Raw genomic sequence first — 14,653 nt, 5'->3', positions numbered from 1 at the left:
AATTAAGTTTTTTGGAATTGAGAGTAAATATCAAATCAGTATTTCTATAAATATCAGAGTCTATATATATACAACTGGTTCTGCTTCATTTGTATAGCCGAAGAGGGTTCTTTAGATTAAAAAGACTCTTTATAACATTTGGAACAACCAGACTAAATATATACCATGGTCAGTCTCATTTTAAACCCATTCATTAGAGGTTTCAATTGTTTTTAAGGCACAAAGTTTGATGCCAAATAAAGACAAAATATTATGTTGCCATCTAAATTAGATTTACAGCTTGATATGTCATATAGACACATGTCTATTATTCAAGACAGCATGTTTATTTTTTTTTAATTTTTATGTACTGTTGGGTAGCTGACTGTTTGATGCCAACCCTTTATAATTATTCTTTTATTCAGAAATATCAACCCCAAAAATGTGTAGAATTTTAAAATATACGACTCAATCATTGTCATCTGCTATAAAAGGTAATTAACATTTTTCCTATTGCATCAAAATGAATGTAGGACAGAAAGTCACAGGACAAAAAGTCACGGACAAAAAGTCACGGACTAAAAGTCACAAGAAATTTTTTTTTTTTTTTTTCAAACTATTATTTTTAAAGCAACTTTGTAATTAAAATTTATGCAATAAATATTAATAATGATCAAATAATTGCTATGAAAACAAAATGTCAAAGAGGCTTGATCCTTAAATGGCTTCATGGTGCCAAGAAATATATCCTTTGCACGATAAAATTTAATAAATTTTCATTTATCAAGGCTTATGAACAATTTCCTAAACTTAAAAATGAATATATGTAATAAAAAGAAAATATTTCAAGATCTTTCTCTTATATATTCAAACAATTGTCAACAAACTATTTGTGACTTTTTGTCCTGTGACTTTTTGTCCTATCAAATTTGTGACTTTATGTCCTGTGACTTTTTGTCCTGTGACTTTCTGTCCGTTTACCCATCAAAATATCCCAATGAGATCCCAGCAATCATTAAACATTTATTTATTGACCAGTATAAAATCTTTTGAAAAACCCAAATTTATGATGCATACTAAACTTATTAATGGCATTATTAAGATAAATATGTTTCATAAAAATCAATAAATCTTTCATGCATGGTGATATAGTTCCAAGATTGATAATTTAATATAATTGCAGAAAAAATAACACACAGGACAATCAGATGAAGATTATTAAAGAAAAACCTAGCATGGAAAATTACCACAATTAAAAAAGAATAACTTGATTAATGACAAAATTACAATTGATTTTCCTACAATGTTGTTTGATTCGCATCCTAAATTACAAGGCTGTATCTACTGAATCTGTAATTCAAGACTATTTTAAGTGCAATATGATTGATTGATTGTTGGTTGCTTAATGTCCAGTGGAATAGGGCAGTATACTACATAACTATAATCTTCCTTTTGGCACATTGTTGAAGGCTGTATGGTGAAATATAGTTGCTTACATCCACTTCATTTGGTTTCTGGTGTGTTTGTCTCATTGGCAATCATACCACATCTCCTTAATTTTATTTATGTTACCAATATTTTACTAAATAACACAAATGTTGGAATATCCAAAAGACCATAACAAACTACACCAGTTCTCCCATGGTATGTTTCAACCTTAAATGGTAACAAAACGATTCCAATAAAAAATTTCAACATCTTGAGATATATCTTACCTAAATAAATCCATCATATAGGAACAAATTTTAGCTCTAAATGTCCTATATATAATACTTACAGAGGTTTAAGTACATTTATTGCCTATCCAATATTGAGATAAACAATTATAACATCTCTTCACTCAACACTTTTACAACAGATATGTAACACACCCTATCCCTATATAGTCCTTGTAGAAACATGTTACATAATAAAGAGTTTAAAGAGTCATAAACCCCAATAATTTATTGTATAAAATGAGGGAAACAGGAAGTATATTAAATTTTCACCAAAAATGGAAAGCAAATTGAATTCAACTTGTGAAAATAGCAGTTCTTGCAAGTTTTAATGGGAATTTCCTGACTTTTTAATGTATTTGAAATGAGAACTGTAAGGGTTTATTAACTGATCAATTTACAATGTAACAATGTATAATTAGGAAATTGCTGAATTACAGTTCAATTTTGCCAACAGCTTAACCAAATTTACTGAGTATCATACAAAGATAAAAATTGTCTTGGTATCTGTATCATAGAGAGGTAAGCTATTAAGGAAGTCTTGCTTCATCAACATTTGCTAAGGGCAGGACAAGACTATCTACAGGGCAACATACAGTCTTTAACAATATATACAATATATGTTCTTGACATCATCTAGAGTTTAGACAAGTAGTGCATATATCTAACAGAGACTAACAAAACAAATTGACGAAGAATCCTCACTAAGTACTACCTGCTGACATAGAAATCCTCCCATCTTACACTCCCCTTACCTAGGACAGTGATGTTACAGCACAACATGAGAACAAACTGTCGAAACCAGTTGTAAATAGCTTAACTCAATAGATCAGTACGAAGCACAAAAAATCAACAAACATAAAAACAATACACACAATGCACCAATATAAGCTGTAATTCAATAATTCATTCAAGGCATTTAATACCTTACAAACTATCTCCACACCTTATTCAATTATACTATTCTTGTGGTTTCTAAGTTTGACAATTAATGTCTCCTGTCAATTAAAATGAAAATTCTCAAAGCAAAACAATGAATTTTCATTTGTAATAGAGAATCTGTATGGAGTTTTATGCAGGCACTTTTCATGTACTTTTTTTTCTAAGTAATTCTGATTTAATTTGACACTGTCTAGACAACCATTTATGATATGGAACTATTACTAATGATCATTATAAGGAATATTCTACCTGACCAATGCAACTGGACCTTTAAATCTCCTTTATATATATATATATATATATTTATTCAGACATAGCGTAAAGACTGAGTCAGCCCTTAATTCTACTACAGATTCTCAAATGTCAACTCAATCCTGACAGATGCTCAACCTGATGTTCTCTTAATCTTAACTTTTTTTTATAAAAATAAACTTTGTCTAAATGAAGTGAATTTTACAACCATCCATTATCTACTCAAGACCATTATAGATTTAATTTTACATGAATAAATGGATTTTCAAAGTTGCAGCAAAGTAAAAGTCCAATGGCTCAGGCCAAAAAAAAAATATATGTCTGTTTAAGGTTACATTGTAAAAAAGAAAAAGGGTAGGTAGGTCAGTATTTCCATTTTATTTATTTATATTTTTCATTTTATTTTTTGCGACATGATTTTGAGTGGTGCGGTCTGTATTGCTGTGGTCCAAGGTGTCCATGGGCCGAGTTCACCCGTATTTTTAATGATTGTATTTTTTCCATTGGTTATTGGTTGGAAAAAACTGGCGGCAAAGTGTTTTATTCATCACACGTGTCGCAAGTTTCTTTAAAACAGCTGTCATATTCAAGATTGTGAACATTGGCATGTATCAGGCAATTGATTAAATTTATTGCCAACTCTATCTTTGCTTTTGACACAAGTTAAGTTATTTTTTCTCTTTACGACATAATTTAAATGACTTAGGGTTGGTCTGGAAACTGTAAACAGACAACAGATCTGTGCTGTAATACTGTGGATTCATCTATATTTGTGGGTACCAATTTCCATGGATACTTGATATTTTGGTTTTTAATCAATTCTGCCGGAGAAAATGTATTTTGTTGAACAGTTAATCTTCACCCAGGAATTACACTAAATTTCTCTTCCACTTTCAGTTCAAGTGAACATGGACGGTTACAGAAGACAGATATATAACTTTATATTACTAGAATGAATAATTAAACATAAAACGTCTGTGTTTTCATCAAGAAACAATAAAATATTCATCACATCAGTACAAAACCACTGTGTCTGTAATGATAAAACCATTTCAACATTGTACATGTATAATTAATTAAGATGAAGGTTCCACTATTTAAATGTCACCAGATTATACATTAAAAACTTGAAATAAATATCTTCTTATTAAACTGCATATTTGCTGCAAAAGACAATCCCATAGTCTTTTAAAAACAATCAATTGCTTGTAAAATCATTTTAGGTTGGCTCTCCTTAGTAAAATAATGAAGCAGAAGGTACTAATATGTAATTGAACAAAGATTAACAATTAACAAACTCATGCAATATGATATACTGCAAGGGACAATATTCCTTAACATTTGTACAATAACCTCCAAACAATACAAGGAGGAATGGAAGAGTCCATATTTTGGTTCAGGTACCCAATAAATCACACAGATCAAAAAAAAAAATAGCAGGTTCACATCATCTTGTCCTGAAGAAGAATCTGTGTAAGTATAGTTGAATTCTGTCAATTTGTTATGACGGAGTTGCGGAGTTGCAGATTAACTAACTGATACATGTAGAAGCAAAAATGGCTACATTAATGTTTTGGTATGGGGAAAACCCCAAAAATATAAAATTATCGAAGTAAATGCATAACTATAGATGCACAACTTTAGGTCCTTTAGAAGAATCTGTGCAAGTTTGGTTGGATTTTGTCAAGAAATTTTCAAAGAGTTGAATATTAACAAAGTAGAACATAGCCAACATGGATGATAATGCAAGACAATTAAAGTAATCTTTAAGTGTCCCCCCATCTGGAAGCTGTCAGGCAACACAATATTTATTTTGTTTATTGGGTTGCTGTCTTATAGACAATTATACCACAACTCTTTTTTTCATATTTGTTAGCAATGAGTGAAATGTTTCATCCCTTTCTTTATACCATTCCTCAGATCCATAATCTTAGTCAGATTTATACATTCAATATGCTGTGTCAGAATTCATATATTCCTCTAGACAAATATAGGTATAAAGAAAATAATATCTAATTTCTTTTTCTAAGCAAATTACTACTAAAATATTACCATGTTAAGGAAATAAAGGAGATCGATACCGCTGGTAAATGTCAGAAATCAGGTGCTTTTTATTAAATCTTGAAATAACCACAGAAAATATATCATTTATAATTGGACATTTCACAAATATTATACATATTCCATCAAATAAAATGTACAGAAAAACATGCTCAAACTAAGGATTGAGTAATAAATGCCATTCTTTAACTAGTTTTTATCGAGGAACAATATTTCCTTATTAAATCTATGTCATCGAAGATGATGAGAAAGGGAATTCTCAAGTTCTTCTATTAACATGGAAATCACAGGTTTCTATCCTAAATTCTTTTAATATACCACAATATGCTGTAAAATGTGATAATAATTCTTTGATCATGTACACAAATCAAGAAAGTGGTATTTGAGCTGTTTCTATATTTTTAAGTCAAAATAATTGTGACACTGCAAATTATAACCTGCTTCAATATGCACTTTTCTTATCAGAGTAACCCCGCCCAAGATTTGATGAAGCAGTGTTTAATATTGTTTCATATTTTAAAACCAAAATGTGACCATACATTGAATACATGAATAAGGAGATCTCTCTCTCTCTCTATATATATATATATATATATGTTCTTGTTCTAATTTAGCACGATATTAAAAATCCATCCTTTTATTCCTTTTAATAGCATCCTTTTTTTTCTATGCAGGAAATATTTTGTAAACATATACATGTATTTCTATAAAAGTGTTTGAGATTAATGATGTTTTTTTTCCCAAATACAAATGACACATTTCAGCAGAAAAATTCATGTACCATTCAATCACAGATAATAATATTAACGAAATCAATTCATTTCAAATTTAAATATAACGTTAACATCATTATTCATAAATGGATAGATAGAAAACTGTACATACATGTGTAAAGGCATGCAAGTCATAATAATGAATCACTACAAAAGCTTGTGGAAAAATATTTGACAAAAAATTCTGAAGCAATACATTCAACCCATTAATTTTCCGTGTCAAAAGTATTAAAATGAATTATATTCATTAGTTAAGATTACAAAGCATCAAAAGCAATGTAAATAGGCATCATTTATGTATCAGTATTAACCAAAAGAAATGTTAACATTGAAAGGTTAAACTATGGGCTGATGAATATGTTTTATACCATGAAAAACCAAATTTACATTGCAATATTGACTAACCATAGCAGCTGTAGGCTTCCCAACCAACAATTGGCTTAAAATCAAGAAATAAAATAAAAATGACTTCTAAAGAAGCTTGGAGTAATTAATCTTCCATATATTCCAGTGTTAGTTTGAAACTGAAAAGCATTATTGTTTATTAATTGCAATTCAATATTTCATAGGACGGGTTGATTTCATGACGGAAGTCCATGGTAATAGAAAACCATGTTTTTTCAGGAATATTAAACTTTTTTATTGACAATCAATGTTTTGTATGCATTAATTGTCAAATCAATGGCAGTATATCCGTAACTTAACGAAACTAACTAAGAATTATGATTCAGGGATTTCCATCCTTTTACAACTATGACTTGACAGTTTTCTTTTTTTTACAAATAATAAGTATAGTGGTTGTTTTAACTGACATGCAATCCTATGGAGATTTCATTTTTCAAACAGCTAAAAATGCAATTATGATCAGAAAAGATTTTTTATAGAAACTATTACTGGTACATTTTGTTCAGCATAATTGGTATTGTTCAATTTCGTTAATTAAGTCTTCAATTCACCCACCTTAACTATATTAAAAATTTATACGAAGTACTCAAGCTAGCTTCTTCCTTTTCTTTTGCAGTAGGATCAATAAGCAAAAAGAAAATCTCTAACTTGAGAAGCAAAGATGAATGGATAAGGACTAAGAACAAAGACAATTTTTGTTACACAAGACTGACTTTCTTGAGACAATGTTTTTCAAATCAATTATACATCTATAAAAGCTCTTCTACAATGAATCAATGCTGAAATATAATTTATCAACATTGATTTATTCTTATATCATTGCTGACAAATCTTTCTCCCAGTTTTTGTATTCAATGTAGGACTAGAAGGTTCCTTATAAGAACCAGTAATGCTTACATGGCAATCAACAAAATGAATCTAATAGGGATCTACACAGAATTGTGTAGGTATCTTTAAGTACTTTACTTCCAGACAAACAAAATATTTTGTTTCTTTATAAAGTACAAGCCACAGATAAGGATTATGTAAGAAAAAAATCATATACATCTTAAAATCTGGAATGATGACACAGAGCAAAGGCTGGCTCAATAATGCCATTTAATTCTAGAAAGCTTCTAAAAAGCTCTAAAAGCTTCATTGAAATGAAGGGAACTGGCTTACGAGGAGTTATGGATACAAAAATAGGAGTAACAAACAATATAAGAGGTAAACTAAATCAAATTCATGGACACAATGATCACTATAAAAAAGGGGAGGTGGTAGTATTGCCAATGAGACAAGTAACTAATAACATTTGATTCAGTAAACATGGCTATAAATAAAGTTCAGGCTCTATCACAAATCTAAACAGTATAATACTAGAAGCAACAAACAAGCTATATTTCTGATACAAGAGAGTTAGTTCTGACTAAGGAAAGTTGAATGTTTACTGAATCTAAAAGACAAAACAAAAAAATTATGCTATGCCTGTCCACCACTGACAATTATTGTTGGAATCATATTTAGGTGTTTTATCTATTGTTCATGGAAGCTATGACCAAGCATACCAAGTTTGATCAAGATTTGATGGATACAGTCATACAGCAGGAGTGATAAAAAACAATATCCAAATCTGTGAACTTTTTCTCTGAAGAAAATTTATAGAAATAATTTTTTTAAGAAATAAAATTCTTGTAAAAAACATTTTTTAAATGTGTGAAATGACTATGTAAATTTATCAATAACAGTGGGTGTCATCTAAAGACCAATCTAGTTTAAAATCACTTTCTACAAAGTGATTCCCATACTTATTATACTGTCTCCTTCAGGTTTATTTTAATTATGTCCCTAAAAGTCATTCTCTACAGAACAATCAATTATTTTATGAAATGCCCAGACACAGACAAATATCCCATGATGCTCATTCATTTCTGACGATCAATCCGGAATATAACATCTTCTATCATCATGCTTTTTTATATCGCTGTTTTGCACTAGGTTACAGCGTAACATTAAATTAAAGTTTTCATTCCCAAATGTCTCATTCCTGAATTTGACAGATTATTTTCCAGAGGTTTGATCCCAACAGGAAATTATGCATGGTAAGAGAATATATGAAGTTTGTAAATATGTAACAAGATCTGCAACTATATTTGGAAGATATTTTAAAGTGGATGCATTTAATAAACAATGTTAATGGATCCTTTGCAAGCAGAATATAGTGCTTTCTGATTCTCCAAAATTCCATAAACATGCTGCAATATTTAAAATTTCTTCTTTTACTGCTTTTCTATCCTTTAACATTGCTGTCATAATTACCAACCTCTAGAACAGAAAACTCACTGAAGGCTTATATTCAGCAAATACAATTTAAAAAATTTCAGGATATGTTCATGAAATTAAAGACTAGACAGAAAGACATGTTACCCAATCCGAATATATTGTTTTGGAAGTTAAAATAAGAAAAAAACAGGAAGCAATGACACAAGTGCAATACTGCTGAGTTTGGTCCAGAGAGGCAGTTGAAAAAAGGTTAAATTATGAAAAGATACCAATCAATGGCGGGTGTCAAGTAACAGCAATTGCTCACACTAGCCTTATGGTCCAGGTGAGCTAAAAAAAATCATCCATTATGAATTACAACATTCAAGAAAATGTTTAGATTTTATGGTTCTATTACATTTAGCTACAAATATTCCCATATGACAGAACGTTTTTAATGTAAAAAGTCTTCCATAAACTGTTACCAATCCTATCATTGACATCTAAATAAACTAATTTTCTATTCCCAAAAGACTAAAATCACATAAAAAAATATCTCAAAATATTAGTTACTTAAAAACAAATTCTGAAATATTTGATGTGAAGATTAAACAGCATGTATCTGTAATGATTGGGAAATTTTTCCACTGAATGTTAATTATATTTTACGTATTAATATGGTAATGGACTACTGTGGAAAAAGTATACAAAAAGAATGTTAAACTAAATAATAGAAAAAAACACACTGTTCAAAATCTGTTAAGTTTAACATTTCAACACTGATTCATGTGACGTTTATGTTAAAGCTATGAATAAAAGTTGCAGTATATAAGACAGCAATACATAGACAAACTAGATGTGTCGGAACGACACAAATGGCCCCGTCTGAAAAAGTTGAAAAATCTGCAATTTCAACAACACATGTGGACACAAACATGCATGGATAGTATCCAGCTCTGAAGACCAATACTAGTTTGTTGAAAAATTTCCTTGATCAATGAGTAGTTAAATTTCAAACTATCAGCAAACAGGAAGTGGATGTACTGAAGATGTGTTGAAACGACATGAAAATCAGCATATCAGAACGAAACATTAACTTGATCTGCAACTCATCATTGTAGACTCACATATCAAAAATCAGCGCAAAATCTGAAGGTGTATAGGAAAAAAATCTGTATAACTGTGATTTTCAACCATTTATCAAAGTCCAAAGCCCGTAATTTCGACAAAAATTAGCAGTGGGGAACGAAACTTAACCTTGAACTATAACTCATCATGGTTAACTCACATACCAAAAGGTCAAAACCCGTAATTACGGCAAAAATCAGCAGAGCAGAACGAAACCTAAACTGATCTGTAACTCATCATGGTTATCTCACATACCAAAAATCAGCCCAATATCTAAAGGCGTTTAGACAAAAATATGTATAACTGTGATTTTCAACAATTTATCAAAGTCCAAAGCCCGTAATTTCAGCAAAAATTAGCAGAGCAGAACGAAACTTAAACTGGATCTGTAACTCATTATGGTTAACTCACATACCAAAAATCAGCCCAATATCTGAAGACGTTTAGAAAAAAAGTCCTTATAACTGCGGTTTTCAACAATTTATCAAAGTCCAAAGCCCGTAATTTCGGCAAAAATTAGCAGAGAGGAAAGAAACTTTAACTTGATCTGTAACTCATCATGGTTAACTCACATACCAAAAATCAGCCCAATATCTGAAGGCGTTAGAAAAAAAGTCTGTATAATGGTTTGTTGAGGAATGACGGAATGACAAAATGATGGACAATGGTAAAACTATATGGCCCCGACAACTTTGTTGCGGGACCATAAAAAAAAAAAACATGTAATGCTGTCTCATATATGTGTATATAATGACCTTAACAAGTTTTTTTTGTCTACGGATTGCTGTCTCATATATGTGTATATAATGACCTTAATATGTTTTTTTGTCTACAGACTACTGTCTCATTTATTGCACATTTCCTTTTATTCATTTAATATATGGTTTTCAACAACAGACAGGTGCCATAGGATACATAAAGTTCTAAATTGCCAAGCTTTTTTAAAGTTGTGAATGAATTTTACAAAAACTATCAATGAATCTGAAACCAACAAAAAAATAGGTAAAGGATGAAAAAAACATGTGGCAGGTTTACTACTTAACTGAGAATTAATCCTATCTCCCCCTATAATTCATTCAGTTGAATTGCAAAAGGTATATAGAAGAAATAACAGCAAAAATAAGATTAGCATAAGCAGTTAAACTCGATTTAAACAAAATTTGTAATTATCACTGACATAAAACCTAATGTCACACTAACCTAGATCTTTCTTATATAGATATTTTTTTAATCAGTTTTCTACAAATTCATCATAAATTCTTAGGATTTCTCATCCTATTACCACATGAAACAAACTGCCAATTCTCTAATTACAATTAATTTATCTGATATAAAGTCTCTGAATAAGACCATTGTCACAACATTTGGATGAGAAAATAAAACTGCACTTAGCGGTGTCTGCTATCATGACATTAGGACATTGTTGTACCAGAAATATAATTCAATCTGAATCTATCACTGCTTCACCAGTAGAATTACACTAATACAGAAAATTAAATCAACATTTAGAGAGAATTATTGCTCTTGCAGTCAACATCTAATGCATAAATTGTGTCTCAGGAGTTGATATCTGAAGCAAACAGATTTACACAAAGTTGTAGTCTATATTTATACATTCTGAATTGTTGTAAGTTGGCAGGCATAAAGGTCACCCATTTAAGGCATGTTTTCTCTATGTCTGATCAGAAACAACGAATATCTGATTTTTTTACCTTCATGTAACATAGAGCAATATCCGGTAAACTGCATTTGCTACTATATCATGGTCAAATATTAAATATATATATATATATTAATCTTAAGATTTGTGCAATGCTACTAATATAAGATGGTAATATATGAAGAAGATGTTACAAAATTGTATACAATTTGTCAATACCATTTTACAACATCATCTTCTCTTCATATATTACCATCCTATATTAGTAGGGTTGTGCAAATCTTAACGACTTTTATAATTTTGTTTTCCTTATCTGTGCAGTATCACCTATTCTAGACAATCCAGTACATATTAAATTTGCTGGTTGGTCTTTTTTATAGACTTCTATAAAGAATTTAACCCAGTTATGCAATTCCTGTACTTTTAAGAAATCTTCTTACCTTATGACTTAATGCCACTAAAGATTCTAATGCTTGCACTGTCTGTAAGACTTCTAACTGAAATGTAATAAATCAATTTTTATATACCAGGAAAAGAAAAGAAATCATTTGTTTTGTTCTTTAATATATTTGAAAACAAACCTATTGGGAAATTATTTTGTCTACAAAAATTAAATTAAACAGTGATATTGTTTTATTTTTTGCTGATCTTAGACTTTTTTAACCAAATGCTGCATTTTAAGTAATCTTTTTGTAGTTGACACAGTTGATCAACCTGTACATGATTTAAGCTAATAACTCGGAAAAGCTGTCATTTATAATGAGTACTAAACCTGATGATCACAACTGCTCCGGGTTTAGTTTAAGTCAGGAGGGAAAAGATGCTGTATAGTTTAATTCAGGAGGGGATAAGATGCATGTCAGTTTATGACAGTAAAAAACTACTATAATTTGTCTTACATAACCAAAGAAAACTTTACATTCATATTGGACATGTCTTTTTTTCTGCATTAATCAACAAAATTTTTACTATAAAGCTACATCTTTCAATCAGTTAAATTGAGGTCTGGAGCTGGCATGTCAGTAACTGCTAATAGTCCTTTGTTAATTTATGTTATCATTGTCATTTTGCTTAGTTTCTTCTGTTACCTATTCTAACATCGGACTCAGACTTCTTTTAAACTGAGTTTTACTGTGCGTATTGCTGTGTGTTTCTTTATTCTACATTGGCTAGAGGTATAGGGGGAGGGTTGAGATCTCCAAAACATGTTTAACCCTGCCACATTTTTGTGCCTGTCATAAGTCAGGAACCTCTGGCCTTTGTTAGTCTTGTATGTTTTTTTAATTTTGGTTCATTTATATGTTTCGGAGTTTAGTGTGATGTCCATTTTCTCTTAACTAATACACATTTTTGTTTAGGGGCCAGCTGAAGCCTACCTCCAGGTGCATTACTTTCTCGCTGTGTTGAAGACCCATTGGTGGTCTTGGGCTGTTTTCTGCTCTTTGGTCAGGTTGTTGTCTCTTTGACACATTCCCCGTTTCCATTCTCAATTTTATAACAAACAAGTTATTTTCCATTTTCCACATTTCAGAAAAATGACCAGAACACAAACCAGTTTTACCAATAAAATTCCTCAAGCCAGAATGTATGCCACTGAAAACCAAATATTACCTCAGACTGTACAGCTTGTCCCTAAAGTGACAACATACCAACTATATTTAAAAGATGTTTCCAAACACAGTGCCATTTGAATGTAAAATTTAAGTCATAGTTACCAAATTATTACTTATCAGCATAAAAGTATTGTACTATTCCAGAGGACTGTAGTGCTGGAAGGTCAAGACTCAATCTTCATCAAATGTAGAGTCAAAGACCCATTATACATTATAGCAAATTATTTCTTTTTTCCTGCTTCCTACATGACAGAACTTACCTCATCTCTCAGTGCCAATTCTTGTAAAAGTTCAAGCATACGTTGAATGGACTCTGTGACTTTGTTATCATTGTATTTTACAGAAGTGATCAGCCTTTGCAGACATCTACCTAGAGACAGGATGCAACTCTTTAACTGATGATCATCACCACGTCTTCTGGCTAATGCTAATCTGCCAAAAGGATTTGTTGAATCTGTATGACTGAGGCTGAAATAAAATAAAAGGTTTACATCAAAGGACAATGTAGTAGCTCATCCCCTTGCAAATATAGTATCAAGTAGCAATGTAAAAAAGTATACAACCATAACAACATTTCACAAAACTACAATCAAGAAATCTGTTCAATGTTGAAGGAAAATAAATGACTACAGACATATCATCTAATGTATATGTCTACCTCGACTATAAAACTATAAAACTATCAATCCATTTGAAACATTCCACCAACTGTCCTTCGTACATTCTCTAACATTTGAAACCCCATGTATCCTTATGCTGATAACTTGAACAGCAGAGACATAGAAGTAATTTACTATACACCTTACCATTATTATGAATATTTATATAAAAATGTATTCCTAACATGTAATGTTAGTGTTGTAGTGGATAATCCATTAAGTACCAGTCAATATCCAGACTACATGGATATATGATGGGAATCTGATTTATTCCAAATAGCAATTCTATAGACTTAATCACAACAGTTAGATGGACCTATATGAATTCCAACCATGTCACGTAATATCAGAACAAAATTGACAAATACGAATTGTAGCATTTTATTCTTAAATCAATATCATACTTAATTATACATTACTGATTAAACCATAAACTGACTCAACTTTCCATATTTTATTTTATTAATTCTATTCATAACTAATGCCGATATACAGTAAAACCATCAATAACAGCCAGCTATCTTTTTCCTTGTATTAGGAACAAAACTGTGAGTGTAAATAGCAAAGCCATCTGTAAGCGATTCAAAACTACACTGGACAGCACAAGAGGAGCTGGTTTCTGCATTTTCAGGTGTCAGCATGTAACTCCCTGAGGTATAATTTACTGTTATTGTATTACTTCCTAGGATACCATCATTTACTCCCTATGCTATTATTTGCTGTCAGTGTGGTATTCTTGGGAGTCTCTTCTGTCAGATTACCCCCAAAGGTGTAATACATCACCAATTTTACTTGCCAGAGTAACCTATGTTGCAAGTGTTACTCCCTAAAGTATCTCCTGTTACCAGTGTTAATCTTCAAGGTATCTCCTGCTGCCAGTGTTAATCTCCAAGGTATCTCCTGTTGTCATTGTTAACCCCAAGGTATCTCCCGTTACTAGTGTTTATCTCCAAGGTTCTTCCTGTTGTCAGTTTTAACCCCTAAGGCATCTCATGTTGCAAGTGTTAATCCTCAAAGTGTCTCCTGTTGTCAGTGTTACTCCCCAAAGTATCTCCCACTGCCAGTGTTAATCCCCAAGGTATCTTCTGTTGTCCGTGTTTACCCCTAAGGTATCTCCTGATCAGTGTTAACCCTTAAGGTATCTCATGTTGCCAGTTTTAATCTCCAAGGTATCTCCTGTTGCCAGTGTTAATCTCCAAGGTATTTCCTGTTGCCAGTCTTAATC

At 31.1% G+C, this 14,653-nt stretch overlaps 1 protein-coding gene across 3 annotated transcripts in view; it reads right to left on the bottom strand.

Moving 5' to 3' along the window:
- The window catches only part of LOC127730170 (polycystic kidney disease protein 1-like 1), a 278,069-nt gene that overhangs the window by 75,784 nt on the left and 187,632 nt on the right, over positions 1-14,653 (bottom strand). For all 3 annotated transcript variants that reach the window (XM_052238430.1, XM_052238431.1, XM_052238432.1), the window contains 2 exons: positions 13,030-13,237; positions 11,597-11,653 (listed from right to left, as the gene is read on the bottom strand). In XM_052238430.1, the coding sequence (XP_052094390.1) occupies positions 11,597-11,653; positions 13,030-13,237 (265 nt within the window). The remainder of the gene's footprint in view (positions 1-11,596; positions 11,654-13,029; positions 13,238-14,653) is intronic.

Source organism: Mytilus californianus, unplaced genomic scaffold (genome assembly GCF_021869535.1).
Source record: "Mytilus californianus isolate M0D057914Y unplaced genomic scaffold, xbMytCali1.0.p SCAF_2, whole genome shotgun sequence".
NCBI classification, from domain to species: Eukaryota; Metazoa; Mollusca; class Bivalvia; order Mytilida; family Mytilidae; genus Mytilus; species Mytilus californianus.
This window is presented reverse-complemented; position numbering and strand designations above follow the sequence as displayed.